The sequence below is a fragment of the Giraffa tippelskirchi genome, chromosome 8 (genome assembly GCF_054371585.1).
Source record: "Giraffa tippelskirchi isolate mGirTip1 chromosome 8, T2T-mGirTip1v1.2.pri, whole genome shotgun sequence".
NCBI lineage: Eukaryota > Metazoa > Chordata > Mammalia > Artiodactyla > Giraffidae > Giraffa > Giraffa tippelskirchi.
In genome coordinates this window covers 161,656,286-161,677,236 of record NC_137282.1, presented here as the reverse complement: position 1 = coordinate 161,677,236, position 20,951 = coordinate 161,656,286, and the positions used below count along the sequence as shown (strand labels likewise).

The window sequence follows — 20,951 nt, the reverse complement described above, 5'->3', positions numbered from 1 at the left end:
TTTGACAAGTTCTGAAGATGAAATAAAGAGGCTGAATAGGAGATAGAAGTTTTCCATTCTAGAGACCCATCTTTCTTTACCGGATGCATTTATTTATTCATAACAATATATTTATTGTCTTCATAATGATTTTTATTGTCTTCACAGCAATTTTATTGAGATGTATTTTGCGTACTATACAATTTCCCCATTAAAACTGTGCAGTTCAGTGGTCTTTAGTACATTCATGGAGACGTGTGACCAGCTCCACATTCAGTTTTAGAAATGTTTCATCTCCCCTGAAAGATGCCCTTTTTATTTTCATCACTTGTCTTCTCCGTCAGCACTCCTCTGATGCTCAGAGGTCTGGGCTGCAGGCCCCTGTCCCTGCAGTTGTTTAACCAGAAGCACAGACGAAATTGCGCTTGAACAAAGATTTCTGAAGCTGACTTTCCCCCCTAGTTTCTTAAGCGAAGACCCATCATGTTCAGGCAGGGCCCTGGCACCGTGCTCCGGGCCCCTCCGTCCCGCAGAGAATGTGGGCTGCATGCAGTGCTGTGCTCCCACCTGCCTACCATTGGTTTTCTAATGCTTGGCAGCATTTGATGTGTTTTAAGTAAATATATTTTTACATTTTTATACGTTTGTGTATTTTGACTGCAGTGGGTCTTGCTGCTGCGTGAGGGTCTTCTCTAAGCCCTCGAGTTGCTTCTCACTGCAGTGGCTTCTCTAGGGTGTGGGGGCTTCATAGTTGTGACACATGGGCCTAGCTGCTCCACGGCATGTGGGATCTTCCCAGATCAGGGGTCAAACCCATGTCCCTGGCATTGGCAGGCGGATTCTTAACTGCTGGACCACCAGGGAAGTCCCAAATAAACAATTCCTAAGCTTGAAAGTAGATCTGAGAGGATTCAAAAAGATTTCAGATCCTGTTTCTGCTCTTAAGGATGTCAGTGGATCATTGGGAGCCATGGTTTAGAAACATGGTTAATTAATCCAATCCACATTTGCCAGAAGGGTTGCGTGGTTCCCTGTGATTTCCTTGTGGAAATTTTTTGTTTCCTGCGAATCTTCACATCCAACTGAAATTCTGTCCGAAGATAGGAACAAACATGGGAGGCTCCCTTAAAGGTCGGAAGCTTAGAACTCGGTGGATCCCACATGGCTTCTCGGTGAAATCACAGAACAAAAGTTTCCAAGTGGGAGCTGGGCCTCCCTCCGACCAGCACAGTCTGCTCCTGGCGCTCTCGGCGAAATTAAGTCAGAATCAAAAACAAATTGTTGGAACAAAGTGACAAAATCTGTAAACATCAAGGCAGCATGGAATCGTGAGTTCGAACAACCTGAATTTGTCAAACACCTCGCCTGGCAGCCAAATTCAAGAAGCCGTTTTTTATTACAAAACGAGTAGATGGAATTCAAGTGAGGGTTGCCATTTGAATGTAAAGGCAAGTCATTGGCAATGCATACTATTTCATAGGAAAGACCGGTTTTTAAGTTCATTTAGATAAGATCACAATCACATAGACGGTAAACAGACTGGAAGTGCTTGTAAGTCGAGATAATTAATCGAAAAGCTAAATGAGTCATTTGAAAAGGAAATGTCATGGACGGCACCACAGGGATACATGTTAGCTTTGGTCTTATTTACACAGTTATTAATTGGGCTGAAAAGACTGCTTCTGGAAACAGTACTAAAGAGCTGAGCTGTTTCCTGTGAAACCCTTGTTTTAAATGGAGGCCTTAAAGCATGGGGGTTAAGAGCACAGCCTGGCCTTGCGTTTGACCTTGGCTCTGCTGCTTACGGGCTCTTTGACCTTGAACACATTAGCTAAGGTCTGTCAGCCACAGTGTCCCCGTGGACACCGTGGGAACAGAAAAGGTGGCCGCGTCACAGGAGCACACCGTCCGTCAGCGAGGTGACCCACGGAAAGCGCCAGCACCCACGGGCGGCACGTTGGTAACGTAATCACCGTCAAAACCGAGGGGCAGGGCTGTGTTCTCGGAGGAGATGCAGAGCCTGGGGCAAACCCCACAGGGCGAACCTTGACCACACGTGGCCGTGGGGCACACCCCACAGGGCGAACCTTGACCACACGGGGCAAACCCCACAGGGCGAACCTTGACCACACGTGGCCGAGGGGCAAACCCCACAGGGCGAACCTTGACCACACGTGGCCGAGGGGCAAACCCCACAGGGCGAACCTTGACCACACGTGGCCGTGGGGCAAACCGCACAGGGCGAACCTTGACCACACGTGGCCGTGGGGCAAACCGCACAGGGCGAACCTTGACCACACGTGGCCGTGGGGCAAACCGCACAGGGCGAACCTTGACCACACGTGGCCGTGGGGCAAACCCCACAGGGTGAACCTTGACCACACGTGGCCGTGGCTGGAAGCTGAGTGGACGTCTCCTTGGCAACTCCAGAACTGTGGCGAGCTGACCCATCCCTGTTAGAACGACTGTCAATCCTTAAAACAACAACAACAAAAAAAATCATACTAGCTTTGCCTAAAGGGAAGAAGCCAGAGGCTGAGTGAATAATCGCTGACTAGAGCAGAAGACCTTCCCTGTGGGGAAGATAACCTGGGCCCTCCTTGAGCAACGCTAGGAAACAGGTGGGTGGTCCAGTCAAGAGGGAGGTGTTGGTATAGAAACCAATTCCTTGAGTAAATCATGGCTGCACCAGGCTGCATTACCGTGGACGGGGTGAAGTGGCCTTAATAGATGGCGTTTCTGAACCGTTATGGGGCTGGAGAATGTTGACTTCATCCTGGATAATGGGAAGGGCGCCTGTGAGATTTTCACCTTAGCAGGTACGTGGAGATGTTGACATTTTACATACTGGCAGGGGCGAGCCTGGAGCAAGGGGCCAGCCAGGGCCGGGGAGCCCTGTTAAACCAAAATCTCCCTCTTTAGACAAGCCCTTCCCCTACCAGCAACCCACTCCAGTATCCTTGTCTGGCGAATCCCATGGACTGTAGCCTGTCAGGCTCCTCTGTCCATGGGATCACAAGAGTCAGACACAACTTAGCGACTAGACCACCACCACCACCCCTACCCCAGTCACTTTAGCAACGGGGTCTCGGAGAGCTGTCAAAGGTGTGCGTCCGCTGAGCTGGGCGAGAAAATGATTAAGGATGTGCCTCACGAGTGTTACTTCGTGTCTTCTCCACTGCAGTTTGCTCACACAGGCACCATCTCTGTCTGAGAGATGAGGAAGCTGTGAGGTAAGTCTCCTCAGACGTGTGAACACACCCAGCAGGGCCAGGACCAGAGCCTGACGCTCGGCTGCAAAGCTCAGTGAGGCCGCCTCGAGGTTCCACAGCTGCTCCTCCAGAGACGGTGGAGGCGCCAGCCCCCCGGGGTCCTTCCCCCACGCCCAGTGTCCTCGAAGAGATCAGTGGAGTGATAATAACCGTAAAAGCAAGACGGTGACGAAGAAGAGGAAATTCTGGATAAAAGGCAAAACACAGAGTGTAAATACTTATGGGGAAAAGAAACTAGAAATATCAGAAGTGAATAATAGAGTCACTGAAATAGAGGAAAAAAAACCAAAACAGATGAGACCAGAAGTCAGTTGAAAGGAGAATGAGTAACTCAGAGGCTGTGACTAAAGAGTTCACCCAGGACAGAGCACAAATATGTAAAGATTAAAAACCTGCAATCAATCAGGTAAGAGGAACGGAAGGTAGATTGAGAAGCCCCGCAAGGTGGAGCGTTGGGGTTCCAGAGGAGAAAAGCAGGAGTCGTGGCTGGAAATTTCCGACATGGATGGAGTGTGAAGTGCCTGAGTGAAAGCGCACAGTCCTGAGCAGAATAAACCAAGATGAGGGCAGGCCCAGCTTCCCTAGAACCTCCAAGATGAAGAAGAAAGCCTCCGCGCGGCCGGGAAGAAAAGACAGATGCCCGGTGCAGAAGCAGCTCTGCCTGACGGCAGCCTTGTCATCAGTGCTGACGGGCACAGCTGGGCAGGGACGCAGCGACCCTGCAGCCTCGGCCCCATCAGATGGTTCCCGTGGGCGTGTCTCAGCCAGGTCAGTTCTGAAGGCTGCCTTCCACACGCTTCCAATGGGAGAAAAGCTGTTCACCTGCAAGAAGAGAGCCGAGAGAGAGGGTCGGCCATCAGGAGCTGTGAAAGCCTCGGGTTCTACACTCGCCAAGCTCGCAAGACACCTGCCGTCGCTGCTTTAAACTTGCTACCTATTGTTAGTGTGAACTCAGTTTGCAATACAAGGGTCTGGGTTTTCCTCCATGGTTTAACACCTGTATTTACGGGAATATAAACCCTGTATTTTGTAGTGTCTTACATTCTGGCTGTTGTCACGTTGACTGTTGTTCTTGGACTCCTGAAACCAGTGCCTCCTTCCATGTCTGTTGTGGAAGAGATTTCATGCTTATTCCTGGAAACCCCTGCCTCTTAACTAATTCCTCTAAATACCCATGTTCCTTAAAAGTGGCAAAAGGATACCATCCAAAGGAGAAGCACTGTGTAAGCAACCACCTCCCTTCATCTCGCGTTATCTTAGCCTGCAGATTGTTTATCCCAGCGTCTCGGCTCTGAAAAAAAACGAGGATTTTCAGGAGCAGTGGTCCTTTGTCAGGAGCACCTGGATGGTAGCTTTATTATGTTCGTTTGAAATGTGTGTTCCGAACCAATGCTTTTGTGTGACAGCTTTGTTGATATTGCAAGTTGAGATCATTTATGTCTGAGTACTTAGTTCTTCAGAGGTTTTTCTGTTTAAAAAGTTTTATACTTTTTCTAATCAGTGATTCTTCAGGGGGTTTATAGTGATATCAGGCTTAGTATAAATCAATTTATAAACTTGTTCTTCTAACAAATTTATAGCTTTAGTAGATATTTCCTTAGTTGAATAGATTTCATAGTTATGTAATGAAGCATTTAAGGAGACATTTTTTATTGTGGCAGTAACTTACAGACTTCCATGACGACTATCTATGCCATATGTGTGTATATATATGAGTAATATATAGATATGTATTTGTGATGTACGTGTTTAAGCTGTGTAAACAAATGTGGTAACTTCTAAAAATACCTAATTTTAAATATGTGTCCAATATTATGAACTAGTTAGTGGCCCCTAATAAACTGGGAAAAGAGTGGGATAAAATGGAGGAGAGGCTACATTTGTGTCTATCACATCCTTAGAAGCATAATTTGAAAAATAACTCCCTACATAATTAACAATTAGAAGTATTCCCTTAATAATTAGAAATACTAACAAATAATGACATTACTAATTGAAATATCAATTCTGACAGACCCTTACTTATTTCTCTATTAAAATGGCTTCCTGAAAGTATCACAGGAAGTTAATGAATTGCCTGTTAATTAAATGTAAACTTTTCTCCTCTAGTTTTCAAATGGAAAAAAAACTGAAGTATGATGTATTCAAATTGCTTTATACTAAATTGAACGTTAATGGCAATATAAATATAATATATGGTAACGTTACACATGAATGTGATAAGGATCTACAATATTCATAATGGAATTTGCCAATTTCGGATATTGACTTATCTTTTAAGTTCGTTTTGTTCCTGAACATTCAAGTGTTGAAGCATTGTCTTGCCAGCATTTTCTAACTAGCCCAAGTGAAACTTGCCATGAAAAAACTCAAACATTGACATTCAACTTGCAAATCAGTCTGTCTTTTCTTCTCTCGTTTCATTAGCCTTTCAGCAAATACCCTGCTGTGATCAACGACATCTCCTTCTGGCTACCTCGTGAGAATTACACCGAGAACGATTTCTATGACTTAGTCCGAACAATTGGAGGAGACCTGGTGGAAAAAGTTGATCTTATAGACAAGTTTGAACATCCAAAGTAAGTAAAAAAAAAACCCTCTCTGGCTTATCCTTTTTTGTTTCTGTGTGACAAATGGCATGTGGGAACATGTAATAGAGTTTTGCTGCAACGTAGTGTGTAAGAGACAAATGTGATCTGAATTTATAGTGGACCTGATTCAGCACGTCAGAAAGCTCTTTTGTATCAGTACTTTCTGAAAATCTTTCTAAGATGCGGTTTTCATCTTTCCTGCCTTAGTAAACAAAGGATATGAAAGAGAAGGTTTTAAAGATGTTGGAGTTTTCCGGTATTGTTTTGGGAAGCGATTTCTTACCCTCTCACATTCTGGGTACCGAGGAAATGAAGCCAAAGGAGCAGTTTGTGGCGGGAACGCTGTTTTGGTAGTCTCTCAGTGAACATTTATTAAGCACACACCGCGCACCAAGACCTGTGTTGCGCCCCAGGAGTTCGGTGCGCGTCCAGAGGTTTGCTCGAGGACTGGGGGGGCGATATTCCCTGAGCTCCTACATGTTCAGCACTGCGTCTCTGTTTCTGTCAGTGCTTCACTGGCAGCTCGGTTGGATAGAAGGTTCTGGGCTCACCCATTCCGGGGGCAGGATCTTGCCCGTGTTGCTCAGTTGTCTTCTCAAGTTGACGCTGATATAAAGAAATCTGAGGCCAGGCTTTTTTTTCTTTTTTTCTTTTCTTCCTGAAGAATTCTTTGTCTTCAAAGTTTAATAATCGTATCAGGATCCCTCTCGGTTGTGACCTGCTCCTGCTACTCTGTGAACCCTTGTCTCTCTCTCATCAAGGTTGGCTGCCTCCTGGGTCTCAGGAAAGTTTTCTTGAATCGTATCAACAAGGATCTCTCCTGACCCTCCCTCGGGGATCCCTCCTCTGTCCGACGCCTCGGGCTGCTGTTTCTCCCTCTCTCTCCACGTAGTCTTCGGTGCTCCCCCCACCGTCATCTCCTCCCCCACCCCCGTCTGCTGTGGTCTCTTCTTGCCCACATTCCAATTCAGTTATTCTGTCCCACACCCACCTTTTCTGAGTTCTTCAAGCTCATATTTCAGTTCTCCCTGTTTTCTTCCTGTCTCTTCCCAGAGTCATTTCTGCTTTGTGATTTTTCCTCCTTGGATAAATTGCTTCATTTGTTTTTTTAAAATTCACTGCAAAATAGTTGGCCAGAAATTTCATGTGACCCAATGGCAGTATTTTTCTGTGACTTCCCGTCAGTAAGTTTTTCTGCCATTTCCCTATTTTTTCCTTCCCTGTATTTTAGTTGGTGCATCAGTGGTGTGCGTGTGATTGCTTTTTGTCCGTCATATTTGAATGTGTTGGATTCTCGGAACCAGCTCTTCGCAGGAGGTTGAGGGCTGAGCTGGGGGCTCCCTTTGGTATCTTGTGAGTCATCTTGTGAGACACGCCCCCAGTCCCGATTAATGCAAGTCAGCGCCCTTTGGTGGAAACCTTCAGCTTCTATAAAAACAACTCTGGGTTGTTAGGCTGCTTTGTTGTCAGGACAGAGTCCCTCATGGTGACTCTTTAGGACAAAGGGATTTATTTAGGATACACCTGAGTCAGGGCTGAAGGCTACTCAGACCAAGGCAGGTCTGAGGCCAGAGACTCTGTGCATCTCAGCGCCTCCCTCATTTAAACACGCATTCGCATCTCCACCCCTCGCTGCCTCAGCCCAAGGCTTTTCTAGCCCATCCTCTCTTTGATACCAGCACCAGTTCTGGGGGGAGGCAGCCCCACTGACTGAGCAAACCGTGAACCCTGTGCCAGGTGGAGCCCTGCACATCAGGCTGCTTCCTGGGGTCTGAGCAGGCTGTGGACGAGCCGCCGTTGGTTCAAGAACCTGTAGTTGGTCTGGTCAGGGGGGGCCGCCCAAACCGCCTGGCCCCTCTTCCAGGCAAGTGCATCCTCAGCAGAGGGGCTCACTGAACGGTGTCGGACCCAGCTCGGGGACACTGCCGTCCTCCTCCCAGTCCTCCCCTCCCCTCCTCCTCCCCGGCCGCCCGGCCTCCTCCACCTGCGGGACTCCCTGCTCGCCCCTGGCCGCTGGCTCGGTCGCGTTTTAGTCTTCACCTGCCAGCCCCCCGATGCAGACTCTGCAGGGGCCCAGGGCCCCGTGCCTCCCCCCACCCACCCTCAGTGTTCTCAGGGGTGGAAGGGGGCTCACTGCTTCGTGGCTGGTGGGTGCCTAACCACCCCCCCTCACTCCCTAGAGGAGCTTTTATTCCATGACCAGAGGTGGTTTATGGCGTTGGAAGGCGAGGCCGTGTGGTCTGGCGGAAAGAGCTGGGAGTCAGGCACCCTGATTCCCGCCTCTCTTCGTCCTAATACCTGGTCCTGGGACTCTGGGCCGCAGTCTCCTCCTTTGCCCACTTGAGTGCTCGGATACAGTCTTTCAGGGGTTGCCGCAAACACAAGATGAGCCCGTCTGTGTGACATGCTTTGAAAACCACCGAGTTCTAAAATAATTGCTCGGTGGTCGAGTATCAACCAGTAACTTCCACAGTCAACCCATCTTGTTTCCGTAAGACAGAGGACGACCTCAGTACAACAAATCCGCTTGGGTTTGGCGGTCGGTCCAAATGATGAAGCTATGATTCTAGAGAGAAGAGAATGAGGCTTCACATAGCATGTCGTTCTGAAATGGTGCCTGGTCTTCCTGCAACTTGAGGAGTAAAATTTTAATCAGAAAAAAAAAAAAAAAAAAAAACACCAGTACTTCATCCAGTGGCATAGATGCTGGCAGGCCGGGCTCCGTCGTCCACAGGACTGGTCTCTGGGCTGTAGGCCGAGGCGATGCTGCGGGCAGTGCCAGCAGGTGAGCTGACATCTCTGGTCATCTTTCTAGAGACACAGCCCAGTAAGTGCAGTCACCGGAACTTAAAGAGGGGTGGCAGTGAGAGGCCCGCTCCAGCTCATCTTAAAGGGGGGCCAGCAGTGAGAAGCCCGCTCCAGCTCATCTTGGGAGAGCTCGTCAGAAGACGCGTCCCCTTGAAAGAGTCAGCGTGCAGTGCCAAGGAGACGGCCTTAGAACTCCGCTGGCTGCTCGCCCTTCCCTCACTTTTGTTGCAAGGCTGGCGGCATGAGTATAAGAACGTCTATTGTGGTTCAGACAGCCCAGAAAGCGGTTCTAAGAAAGCTATTTTTAGCCTTGTATTTCTTTGCCCCGATCCCTTCCCTCCCCTCCATCCCCAAGCCTTCTTTCTAAAGCAGCCGAGAGGGGTGTATCCTGTCGCCATCACAGAGCGGCCCCGCTGGCCCCCAGCGGGGGACGCTATAGAACACAATTAGTTCAGTCCCCAAACGCCCCTCTTCCGCCGCGTCCCCCAGGACCTCACCGTTTGCAGAAAGGTTCTTGGGGCTCACCTGCAGGCTGACCTGACCCCAGAGGAGCAGCCGTGCACAGAGTAGGGAGGGAACCGAGCACCTGCTGGATGCCGGGGAGGCTGGGCCAGGGGTCAGGCGCCCGGACAGCGGCGCCCCGTCCCCAGCCACCTGCCGCGTCACCCCGCGCCTTTGTGCAGACGAACCAGGAAGCCCCTCTCTCCTTTGGAACTTGCCGTTGGCCCTTTTCAGAGAGTTCTCCGGCAGTGTCTGTGCTTGGCACCTTGTGCACCTTTTTGTAAGTGTGGAGACTGAATGCCCTCTTTCCAAGATGCAGGTAAGGGTGCCTCACACCCCTTCGTGGTGCCTGGTCCTACACCCACAGTAGCGATTAGAGGGACGCAGGTTAAGACGTGCACCCAGGGCAGCATGTCTGAGGACGGGAGGTCTCAGTCTTGCTCGCAGGGGTGGAATGAGCAGAACTCCCCCCTCCCCCGTCATGGGGGGCAGTTAAGAGAAAGGCTTTCCATCATTTGGGTCTTTAAAGTTGTTATCTCAGTTCACAAGGTCACTTCCGTCCACCAGCTGCCACACAAATGAATGCCCAGGGCCCGCGGTGGGAGTCGGCCCTCCCCCACCCCCCCTCCGCCAGTCCCCTTGTCTGTCACCTCACTTTTCACACCCCACGGAGACTCGGGCCCCGTGTACCACTGTCCTCAGAGTCGGTGATGTTGTCCTAGTGACCACGAGGCGCGTGAATCCAGATGCAGCCGGAATTGTACGGAGCATCACCACGCCGTCATCCTCACTAGAGAGTCGGGAGCTGGGAGCTGAGTCTCTACGGTTGGGTCTGTATTTGTAAGGAAGCCTCTGTGATATACAGGTGAGACCTGTTTGAGTCAGTCGTCAAAACTTCAGATCTCCAAGCAGCAGAGACGCCCGCAGACCTGGGCCTCACCTGGCTGGCCTCCTGAAAAACCATCAAGCCTCTCGTGCCCCCAGCGCCTCTGGACTCCAGTGTCACCCCGGGCGGGGCCGAGACCTGTCGGCGAGGGCGGTTCCAGGCAGCTGTCCAGTGTCTCCTGGCGACTTGTTTTCCTCAACTTGGTCAATCTGAGGCTCAAGCAGCAGTCAGAAGGATGCACCAAAGAAGGCCGAGGGAAGCCACCTACGGGCGGAGGGGCCCTCCAGGGGGAAGGACCGGTGATGTGCACAGGTGGGCCCAGTGGTACCCGCCGTCTGGGCGTCTGCCTTTAGGGATGTTGGTAGCGGGCCTGGCAGTCAGGAGCAGGTGGAGGCGTGCAGCAGGGCAGACAGGCGGTCACACAGGAGCCGGGCTTTGGAATAGCCATCAGCCAAGAGTGGAGGGGAGCCCAGCTCAGGCTGGCCTGGGGGAGCGTGGAGGCTCCTCCTGCGGTGGGAGCCCCAGATGTTGGGGCAGAGGCCTCGCAGGATTGTCTGCGTGTTCTGCTGGGAGCTGCTGGCCAAGGGCTCCTGCGGGTCCCCCTCTCAGAAGGGGAGTCTGGCTCTGAGTCCAGAACGGGGCAGAATCTGAGATGCAAGGCGTAAGGGGACACGGGGAATGGTGGGGTTATAACACCCCGGGGGCGCAGCCGGTCTTTGTGGGAGCTTCCGTCTCTGTTTTGCTTCGTTTTAGTAGTCCACAGCTTCACCGCAATCATTTATTCAGGTGTAGTTTGGAGTCAGAGGAGGTGTTATCATTGAGAGAATTTGATCAGGGTCTAGTGAGCAGAGAGCAAGGTAGAATGTCCTGAGAGTCCCGGAAGGAGACAAGGGCGCCCCAAGGCTGCGCGGTGCAGGCGGGGGCGTCCCCATCACGGGGCCTCTTGTGACGAGAGGACGAGGCAGACGCTGGGGCTTGGAGCGAAGGGGCTTCAGTCCCGCCACCCCCGCAATCACCACGCACCTGCTCACACGCATCTCTGTCTCCAGCAGAGCCCCCTCGGGGTGTTCTGGAAGCCCCAGAGGGTGTCCCATGCGTGTTCACAAACCAGCTCACTCCACTGAACGTGGCGGTGACTGCCAGTGTGGCCCCGGCCGGCTCACCATCGAGCCGTGGAGCCCCGTGGTGCCCTGCGTGTTCTGGGCTTGTGCACAGCGGGTCCCCCACCCTGCCCCACTGGTGTCGTCATGCTTGTCACCTCTGGCTGAGCCCAGTCTCCCCACCGGCCACACAGAGAGCCTCCCCCATGTCCTGCCCTGGTCTTCTCCCTTCAGGTAACACAGCAAACAATAAACTGTGGAAAATTCTGAAAGAGATGGGAATCTCAGACCATCTGACCTGCCTCTTGAGAAACCTGTATGCAGGTCAGGAAGCAACAGTTAGAACTGGACATGGAACAACAGACTGGTTCCAGATAGGAAAAGGAGTCCGTCAAGGCTGTATATTGTCACCCTGCTTATTTAACTTATATGCAGAGTACATCATGAGAAACGCTGGGCTGGAGGAAGCACGAGCTGGAATCAAGATTGCCGGGAGAAATATCAAGAACCTCAGATATGCAGATGACACCATCCTTATGGCAGAAAGTGAAGAAGAACTAAAGAGCCTCTTGATGAAAGGGAAAGAGGAGACTGAAAAAAGTTGGCTTAAAGCTCAACGTTCAGAAAACTAAGATCATGGCATCCAGTCCCATCAATTCATGGCAAATAGATGGGGAAACAGTGGAAACAGTGGCTGACTTTATTTTGGGGGGCTCCAAAATCACTGCAGATGGTGACTGCAGCCATGAAATTAAAAGACGCTTACTCCTTGGAAGAAAAGTTATGACCGACCTAGACAGCATATTTAAAAGCAGAGACATTACTTTGTCAATAAAGGTCTGTCCAGTCAAGGCTATGGTTTTTCCAGTAGTCATGTATGGATGTGAGAGTTGGACTATAAAGAAAAGCTGAGCGCCAAAAAATTGATGCTTTTAACTGTGGTGTTGGAGAAGACTCTTGAGAGTCCCTTGGACTGCAAGGAGATCCAACCATTCCATCCTAAAGGAGATCAGTCCTGAGTGTTCATTGGAAGGACTGATGCTGAAGCTGAAACTCCAATACTTTGGCCACCTCATGCGAAGAGTTGACTCATTGGAAAAGACCCAGATGCTGGGAAAGATTGAGGGCAGGCGGAGAAGGGGATGACAGAGGATGAGATGGTTGGATGGCATCGCTGACTCAATGGACATGGGTTTGAGTGGACTCCAGGAGTTGGTGATGGACAGGGAGACCTGGCGTGCTGCGGTTCATGGGGTCACAAAGAGTCGGACACGACTGAGCGACTGAACTGAACTGACCTGAACACAGCAAACAAGGGCCGGGGATTCTGGGTCGGTCCTAAGTCTCGTTTACACGGACATCTTTTCCACGCGTGCACAATTCAGAGATGAGGACAAAATCCACAGAATGCCAGTTGCCTTCCAGAACTTTTATAGGATGTCTCACGTGTAGTATTTCTCAGAGGAGAAAGAACACTTCACAGAAGTGAGTCTGTGTTTGAGAGATGGAGATGGAGATGTGGCCACCGTTCATAGTCCTCACCTGCTCCCGAAAGGAAGTGGCAATAGTAAGATGAGGAAGGAAGCTTGTCTTGGAAATTAGGCAGGTGAAATATCTGTACCGGAGATGACAGCTGTGGTCTAGACGTGCACACAGGTTTAGTGGAAGATTCTCTTACCTTGTGCTGTGCGTAGTCGCTCAGTTGTGTCTGACTCTTTGTGACCACGTGAACTGTAGCCCTCCAGGCTCCTCTGTCCATGGGGATTCTCCAGGCAAGAATACAGGAGTGGGTTACCATGCCCTCCTCCAGGGGCTCTTCCCGACCCAAGGATCGAACCCAGGCCTCCCTCATTGCAGGAGGATTCTTTACTGACTGAGCCACCAGGGAAACCCATCTCTTATCCTAGCATTTATTAAATATGGTAATTTCTCCTGGATTGTCTGTCTAGTAATGCAACCAGTGTGCAACTTTTGAAATTCTATGGTTATAGTAGAAGGAGCATTTCTAACACATTCTTCTGTTTTAGCAACCGCTCCATGGCCTTATATTTATATATTTTTCCATCCTTGCACTGTAAATCAGTGTCAAGCGCTAGGTCTTGAACTTTCTACTCTCTTTGGCATTTAGAACAGAGTACTCAATTAAGAAATTTTGATGAAATTGATTCACCATAAAGAAGAAGAAAGAAAATCTCTATGTTATATTTTTTTTTCAGGATATAACTGACACCTCTTTCCACATAGACCAAAAACACTCCCCAGTTGGTAACATTTTCTGGTTAAATGACCAGAACCTTACCTCTCAGTTACGATGCTTCTTCTCTTACAGGAGAGAAACGTGGGGTGCGGATTGCTATATAGAAACAAGAATTAGGCTGCAGTAAGTTGGGATGTGAGTAAACCACTGGTTTAAAAATAGTGTGGTTTGGACCAAATGTTCAGAGGGAGAAAAGGAAGGAAAGAAAGTGGGGGGTGGGGGGAGTTTTGTGAAGAAGGTTGGGCATATCCTGTATAAAATATATTTGAAACTCTGAGCTCCCAGGATCAGGAAGCTGATGGGGGGTGTTAGACATATGCAGATTATCCACGGTTACCTAGGAAACCCCTCTTCTGATTGGAAGAGGAGCAATCACAAGGCAGGAGAGAAATTCAAGGAGTCCGATTAGGGCGGGTTCATGTGTATGTCTGTTTGCCTAACGCGAGGAACAAGGAACATCTATGAAGGAAGGTGCCGTGAAGAGAAAAGCTGTCTGCTCAGGGAAGGTGGAGAAGCTTCCCACCGTCTGAGAGTGGGGCTCCCTAAGCGTGCGGCCCCACATCGTCCTGTCCAGGGTGACAGGAGTGACTGGCCCCCTTTCCCAGGGGGCTGAGGGTGGACGGACTACAGAGAGACCCAGGGGCCGAGGGCGGACGGACTACAGAGACCCAGGGGCCGAGGGCGGACGGACTACAGAGACCCAGGGGCCGAGGGTGGACGGACTACAGAGACCCAGGGGCCGAGGGTGGACGGACTACAGAGACCCAGGGGCCGAGGGTGGACGGACTACAGAGACCCAGGGGCCGAGGGTGGACGGACTACAGAGACCCAGGGGCCGAGGGTGGACGGACTACAGAGAGACCCAGGGGCCGAGGGTGGACGGACTACAGAGACCCAGGGGCCGAGGGTGGACGGACTACAGAGACCCAGGGGCCGAGGGTGGACGGACTACAGAGACCCAGGGGCCGAGGGTGGACGGACTACAGAGACCCAGGGGCCGAGGGTGGACGGACTACAGAGACCCAGGGGCCGAGGGTGGACGGACTACAGAGACCCAGGGGCCGAGGGTGGACGGACTACAGAGACCCAGGGGCCGAGGGTGGACGGACTACAGAGACCCAGGGGCCGAGGGTGGACGGACTACAGAGACCCAGGGGCCGAGGGTGGACGGACTACAGAGACCCAGGGGCCGAGGGTGGACGGACTACAGAGACCCAGGGGCCGAGGGTGGACGGACTACAGAGACCCAGGGGCCGAGGGTGGACGGACTACAGAGACCCAGGGGCCGAGGGTGGACGGACTACAGAGACCCAGGGGCCGAGGGTGGACGGACTACAGAGACCCAGGGGCCGAGGGTGGACGGACTACAGAGACCCAGGGGCCGAGGGTGGACGGACTACAGAGACCCAGGGGCCGAGGGTGGACGGACTACAGAGACCCAGGGGCCGAGGGTGGACGGACTACAGAGACCCAGGGGCCGAGGGTGGACGGACTACAGAGACCCAGGGGCCGAGGGTGGACGGACTACAGAGACCCAGGGGCCGAGGGTGGACGGACTAGAGACCCAGGGGCCGAGGGTGGACGGACTACAGAGACCCAGGGGCCGAGGGTGGACGGACTACAGAGACCCAGGGCCGAGGATGGACGGACTAGAGACCCAGGGGCCGAGGGTGGACGGACTACAGAGACCCAGGGGGCAGTGCTCCGCCTCCTGGCCCTGGCCTTCGGCGCTTGCGTCTGGCCGTCCCCTCTGAAGCAGTGCTGCAGGAAGTTTCCCTTTTCCGTCATCCCCCTGTTTGTCTTCCTTCCCTGCTTGGTTCACTTAAAGGATTGAGTGGAGCCGCTGGAGGACCTGCTCCAGGCGCTCCGAAAGCAGAGGCTGTAGGGACATGGTGGTTAGCACCCCGCCTCCCGGCGCCGGGTGGTCCTCCCAACACAGCCTCCTCAGGTTCGTTTAAAGGGGTGCAGTCAGTGTGTTCAGCTCAGGAAAGAGTATGGCCTGAAAACTAGGACCTAAGCATATGAGCAGGATTTAGAATTTAAATGATACTTTGATCAGCACTTTTTGAAATGGCACCAGAAGGAAACACTCCTTAAGGTCTCATGCACTTCCGGGTGCCTCTGTGCAGCAGGGGTCTGCGCACCCCCTGTGGGGGTGGCCTCCTCCGGAGGGCAGCGGGTCCACCTGGGGGACAGGGTGCAATCCAGCGTAACACCGCACACCTCCACCCACCTCCCAAACCAGAAACAGCCGTCCGCCCCACAGTGAGCGGACGCGAGGAGGGAAGTGGGAGGCACGTATGGCAGGGAAAACGGAGAAGACTCGGTTATATTTAGGAGGCGATTTTTTTGACCTAGATTCAATCAATGGATACCTATAATATTGAGCCTCTCCCTTTCAGGATTCCTCCGGCAAGAAAACCTATTTAAATATGAATCCCAAATCATGTCACCTCACGTCTGCCGCAGGAATATACCTGGCGGTATTAAGCAGATCAAGCCCTCTAGAAGCCTAGGCTGAACAGAAGCTATTCTTGGCCTTGTTTAAGTGAAGGAGATCAATACAGATATTCAAGATGGGAAAAATCCTAACAGTTAGTAGGAAACCAAAATTCCAGGTCCCTCCAACCTTCAAAGCAGAGCAAGTGTGGCTCAGGAAACAAACGTGTCTTAGAGGTTCCAGCGGGTTCCCCCAGGGGCGGTGGTGACCCCTCCCTCACGCCCCACGCCGGGCATGGAGCCCCCTTCCTGCCTGGACGTCCCCCTACAGGTTGCTCTGCTTGGCCAGTGGCTGGACCAGGTATAGGGCAAAGTCCGACTCTGTAATGTAGGACCCAGTTTACACATTGATATATTGTAATCATACTGTTTAACTATTTTTAACAATACTTTTGCTTACTAATAGGTTTTCTGCTTATTGCAATACAAGGGGGATTTTTTTTTTCTTTTAGCTCATGCCATAATGTAAAAATGGCAAGGCAGTTATTGTACTCATAACGGCAGATTTGTTTAATTAAAATTACATTCAGTCGTGCTGACACTCTCATAAGCAACTGTGAAAAATAGCTATTATGATCTGTTGATATGCTGCCTTGAGCGGCTAATAATTATAGTTAGAAGGAGGTTTTGCTGCTTTATCATCAGTAAAGTTGAACACTCAAGTTTGAAAGAAGCGGTATTAATAATTTTAAAGTTTTATGTTTGTGTATCAGTTGGGCCTTTGCATTATGTTTTTAAAATCAGCCTCTCCGCCCATCCCCCAGTGAAGAGAAGGCAGCCGTTTCTGTTAAATATCCCATGGGAGTGTTTGGTGGAGAAGCAGGTTTAAACATCCCTGATGGGCGTCACTTGCCCTCCTGAGACCGCTCATGGTCCCTGGAGTTCGATCGGCCCGCAGCGGGTGCCCGATGTGGCAGCATCCCAGGAGGAGAGGACCGGGTGTCACAGGGGCCGGCAGGCCTCGCGGGGCAGCGCGCCGGCCCTCACGGCCGCCTGGAGTTCAGGGCTTGGCTTTGTCACCAGTGGGACTTCCAGTTGCTCTCTCTCTCTGAGTTTGTCTTTAGAATGGAATTACCGTCAGACCCTGCCTTACAGGTTCTTTCGCGGGGCTGGCACACGCCTGTGCAGCACTAACCACTGTTGGCGGCGGTGCCAAAACCCTGGTGCTGGGTCTCCTTCTGGGAGAAACTCACTGTCATCGAAAGGAAGTGCTGACTACAGAGCAAGACGGCGCAGCTTCCCGTTGGAAAGCGTGTGTGTTGTGTTCTGTGTGCAGTTAGGCTCACGCGCATAAGAGATACCTAGTTGCTTGATGAAAATCAACGACAAAGCTGCTTTCTTAAGGTCTAGTTGTTTTGGATTGGAAGACCAGGAAAGAAAGTTGACGATACTATGAAAGAAAAAAACGTGTGATGGGCTTTGAGATCTGAGAAGGAGTTTTTTTAACACCGTAAGAAGTTGCAGTATACTTTTTTTTTTTCTGAGCACAACAAATGCTCTAGGATGTAGGCAGTGTGATGTTGTTGATAGAGGAAATGGGAAGAAATGCCGGACCTTGCAGCCAGCGCATCTGTTGTAAAGCAGTATCTGATGAGAGTTCCACTGTGGAGCAGGCCCGGCGTCTGTGTTACTCAGGTGAGATTCAGGCCAGAAGTGGACCCTGTAGAGTCTTCATTCCAACACTTTGTTTTCTGATTTGGAATTCAGCACAGCCGATCCGGTGGTGTCGATGACTGAAAGATCGTTGCTTTCAGTGTTCACGAAACAAGGGAGACTGGTCATTTTTAGGAGGTGGCACCATTCTGCCATCCTCTACTGGTGTTTTAAAATCTATTTCATGATAAAGTAGTCTGCAGAGCACATCAACCATTAGATGTCTATTTTAGATGTCTATTGTTACACCAATTTATAAAAATCCCTGCGGCGTGAACGGGCGACTCATGCAGGGCCCCGAGGGCACGGGGGGGCGTGGGGGCCTCCCTGGGCAGCACGTGCAGTGGTGAGGCTGCCTGTGGAGCCGTGCACCGCGGGATGAAACCCTGCTTCCTCACAACGTCTCTCTAGGGAGTGTGCCCCGTTAACGGACGGACACCCTGTGTTCTCACCTGCATTCTTACCTGCCTTCTCTCTTATCTGGACAAGCCACTGGTTCATCAGCTAAAAACCTGGTGTCATAAATCTACGTTGAAAGCAGCAACATAAAAGTCTACGATTGAAAGGAAGTTCATAGAAGCACATCCAGTGTTTTTTTACAAAAGCAAAATGATTGAATTTTTAATTTTAACACATGACCTTCAGCCTTCTGTGTGGCTGCAGATGTGTTCCCAGGGGCTGGCGCTCTGTCTGGGTGTATCTCCCGTCCTGTTGTGGGTATATCATCCTATGGCACACGCGCTTGTTCTCAGTCATTATTTGGAATTTGCATATGAAACATCATCATGTTTGTATTCTGCATTTAGAGCACTCGTGAAGGTTTGTTCTCACCTGGGAATCCCATCAGGTCTATTCGGAGTGTCTTTGGGGACTTCCAGGAATGCACAGTAGGTTGGTTCTTCTGGCTTAGGTAGAGTGAACTGGCCATTTGCACAAATGCCTGTAGGAAGCTCTGGGGTGCCTGGGAAAGGCCACGTTATGTTGTAAATTGGGTATCAGACCTACCTTCCCTCTCTTCTTTACTGGACGTCTGGCTCTTTATTTGCAGATGGGTCAGTGAGTATGGTGCTCGTGAGGTGTAGGGCCTTGAGAAGGTGTCTGTGGACTTGTGGCTTTCACTGACCGTCAGGCAGGGTCTCTGAGGACCAGCCTGTCACTCACCATCACTACCGTGGTCGGCGCCTGCCCTGCTGTCTGCAGCTGCCTGTCTGCTTCTGTGGGCTGGGCGTCGGGCTACACAGGGGTTTCTGAAGCCTGACTTGATTTCTTCCCCTTGTTCTGAGCAGAGTGCCAAAGGGTCACGTACTTCCCTCGGGTAACTGGTCTCTAATCAACTGTCAAATCATCTGGTGGGTTTCTGAATAATCCTTTAAAAAAAAAAAAAGTCATGCTCCATTTTACTGCTATCCGCTTCAATCTTGGACTGAGTTTTTAAAGGTTATATCCCCAAGATAATGTTGAGCTTTTACATGACCATGTGTCTTTCAAGTCTGTTCTGCCTATAACCCTACGTGGGCAATTTAATTAGAGTGAGAGTGTATGTGTGTGTGTGGGTGCACGTGCATGTGCATGCAGATGCAGGGGTTACTGAGTACCTGTTCTGTATGAGCTGCCGTTTTATATGCTGGTACAGTGGGAGGGTTGAGGCTTGGAGAGTTTAAGTCATTGGCCTGAGGTCACACAGCTGTTGGGTGGTCATGCTAAGTCGCTTCAGTCGTGTCCAACTCTGTGCGACCCCATAGACGGCAGCTCACCAGGCTCCGCCGTCCCTAGGATTGTCCAGGCAAGAATACTGGAGTGGGTTGCCATTTCCTTCTCCAGTGCATGAAAGGGAAAAGTGAAAGTGAAGTCGCTCAGTCGTCTCTGACTCTTAGCGACCCCATGGACTGTAGCCTACCAGGCTCCTCCGTCCATGGGATTTTCCAGGCAAGAGTACTGGAGTGGGGTGCCATTGCCTTCTCCATTGGGTGGTTATGGCAGGACTTAAAGGAGACACAGCAGCTCTTGCATTGCTTCATATCTTGCAGAAAAAACAAATCAAATCTGGGTGTTGGCCATCTCTCCCCCTCCCCACCGTGAAGCGTGCATGCTAAGTCAGTTCAGTCATGTCCGACTGTTTGTAACCCCATGGCTGTAGCCCGCCAGGCTCCTCTGTCCATGGGATTCTCCAGGCAAGGATACTGGAGTGGGTTGCCATGCCCTCCTCCAGGGGATCTTCCTGACCTAGGGATCGAACCCGGGTCTCTTGCTTTGCAGCCTGATTCTTTACTGTCTGAGCCACTAGGGAAGCCCGGATTATAACACACATATATATAAAATACATACTTGAGACATGTATAGAAAACTGTAAATGAAGAACAGTATAGGCTAAAGCTTGAGCTATAATTGATCCAGGACAATCCATGTATAATATGCTTCTGAATCACATAAATCCCTCATATGACTTTTTTAAAAATCATTTGTCTGTTGTTTAAGCTTTCTGATTAATCGGAGTAAGGGCTAAGGATGGTTTACTCCAAGATAAAATTCTTACTCTGAACAAAGTATTTTCACTTTAAAAGCCTTTTGGGATATCTGAAGTCATTCCTGCCCCATGTAAAGCAGTCACTGAGAGTTGATTTGTAATATATCCTGCCTTTGCCGCTGCATGTAGAATCTAACCTAGCACCTCAGGAAGAACGAAAAAGGCTTTTTAAATGTAAAAAAAAAAAAAAAAAAAAATAGAACTTCCTCCTTTGCACCTTCCTCCGGCTTCTGTTGCTGACCTTGGATGCCTGCCTTCCAGGGCGAGATAAGAGAGTAAATTTGCACAGTTGTGAACCACTTGAAAGAAGGCAGTTTGTGAATGCACTGGACCATGAAGGTGCTCGTCATTGAAGAGGCCAGCACAGGAAGATGGGCCCGTGGGTAAACGCATTGGCTACCCCGAGCCCCCCAGGGCCCAGTCACGTCTTCAGAGGGCTCTCTGCACCCTCTCGATACTCGCTCTCAGCACTCTCAGCAGCCTGGACAGGTGCATTCACTCTGACCCTGCTTGGGTCTCGCCCTGCAGCACGAAGCGTCTCAACCTGAGCTTGACTTCCTTCCAGGGAGGTGGTGCTGAAGGAAATGCTATTATGGGCTCAGAGCATGGGCTTCAGGGGAAAAAGGCTTGATGAGTGGCTTTTTAGGGAAATATTTATTCTAGACTAATGAAAGAAACAAATAGCTCTACTCTAAGAACTCTCAGCTCCCTTATGATTCTACCTTCATGCACACACAAATTTTCTTCTAGGAGTAGGGAGCAAGTGTATGTGGGTAAGACAAAGAACCGAAGTAATAATCCAGCTTTGATCAAAACTCTTGTGTTACAGCATTCCCTCTGAAAATGATTTCTAATCAATGAGCTCTTCCACAGCTCGCTCA

At 50.6% G+C, this 20,951-nt stretch overlaps 1 protein-coding gene and 1 long non-coding RNA gene across 5 annotated transcripts in view; one reads left to right on the top strand and one right to left on the bottom strand.

Moving 5' to 3' along the window:
* Positions 1 to 20,951, top strand: part of FARS2 (phenylalanyl-tRNA synthetase 2, mitochondrial) — a 289,117-nt gene that overhangs the window by 179,846 nt on the left and 88,320 nt on the right. For all 4 annotated transcript variants that reach the window (XR_014062414.1, XR_014062413.1, XM_081521167.1 and 1 more), the window contains one exon: positions 5,679 to 5,830. Coding sequence is in view for 2 of the 4 variants with exons in the window: in XM_081521167.1 (XP_081377293.1) it covers positions 5,679 to 5,830 (152 nt within the window). In the remaining 2 variants the exon portion in view is untranslated. The remainder of the gene's footprint in view (positions 1 to 5,678; positions 5,831 to 20,951) is intronic.
* On the bottom strand, positions 111 to 6,763 carry LOC145517865 (uncharacterized). The gene is made up of 6 exons (XR_014062416.1): positions 6,126 to 6,763; positions 4,454 to 4,542; positions 3,644 to 4,073; positions 3,134 to 3,436; positions 2,682 to 2,755; positions 111 to 2,453 (listed from the first exon to the last, which is right to left on the bottom strand). It is a non-coding gene; the product is annotated as an uncharacterized LOC145517865 (long non-coding RNA).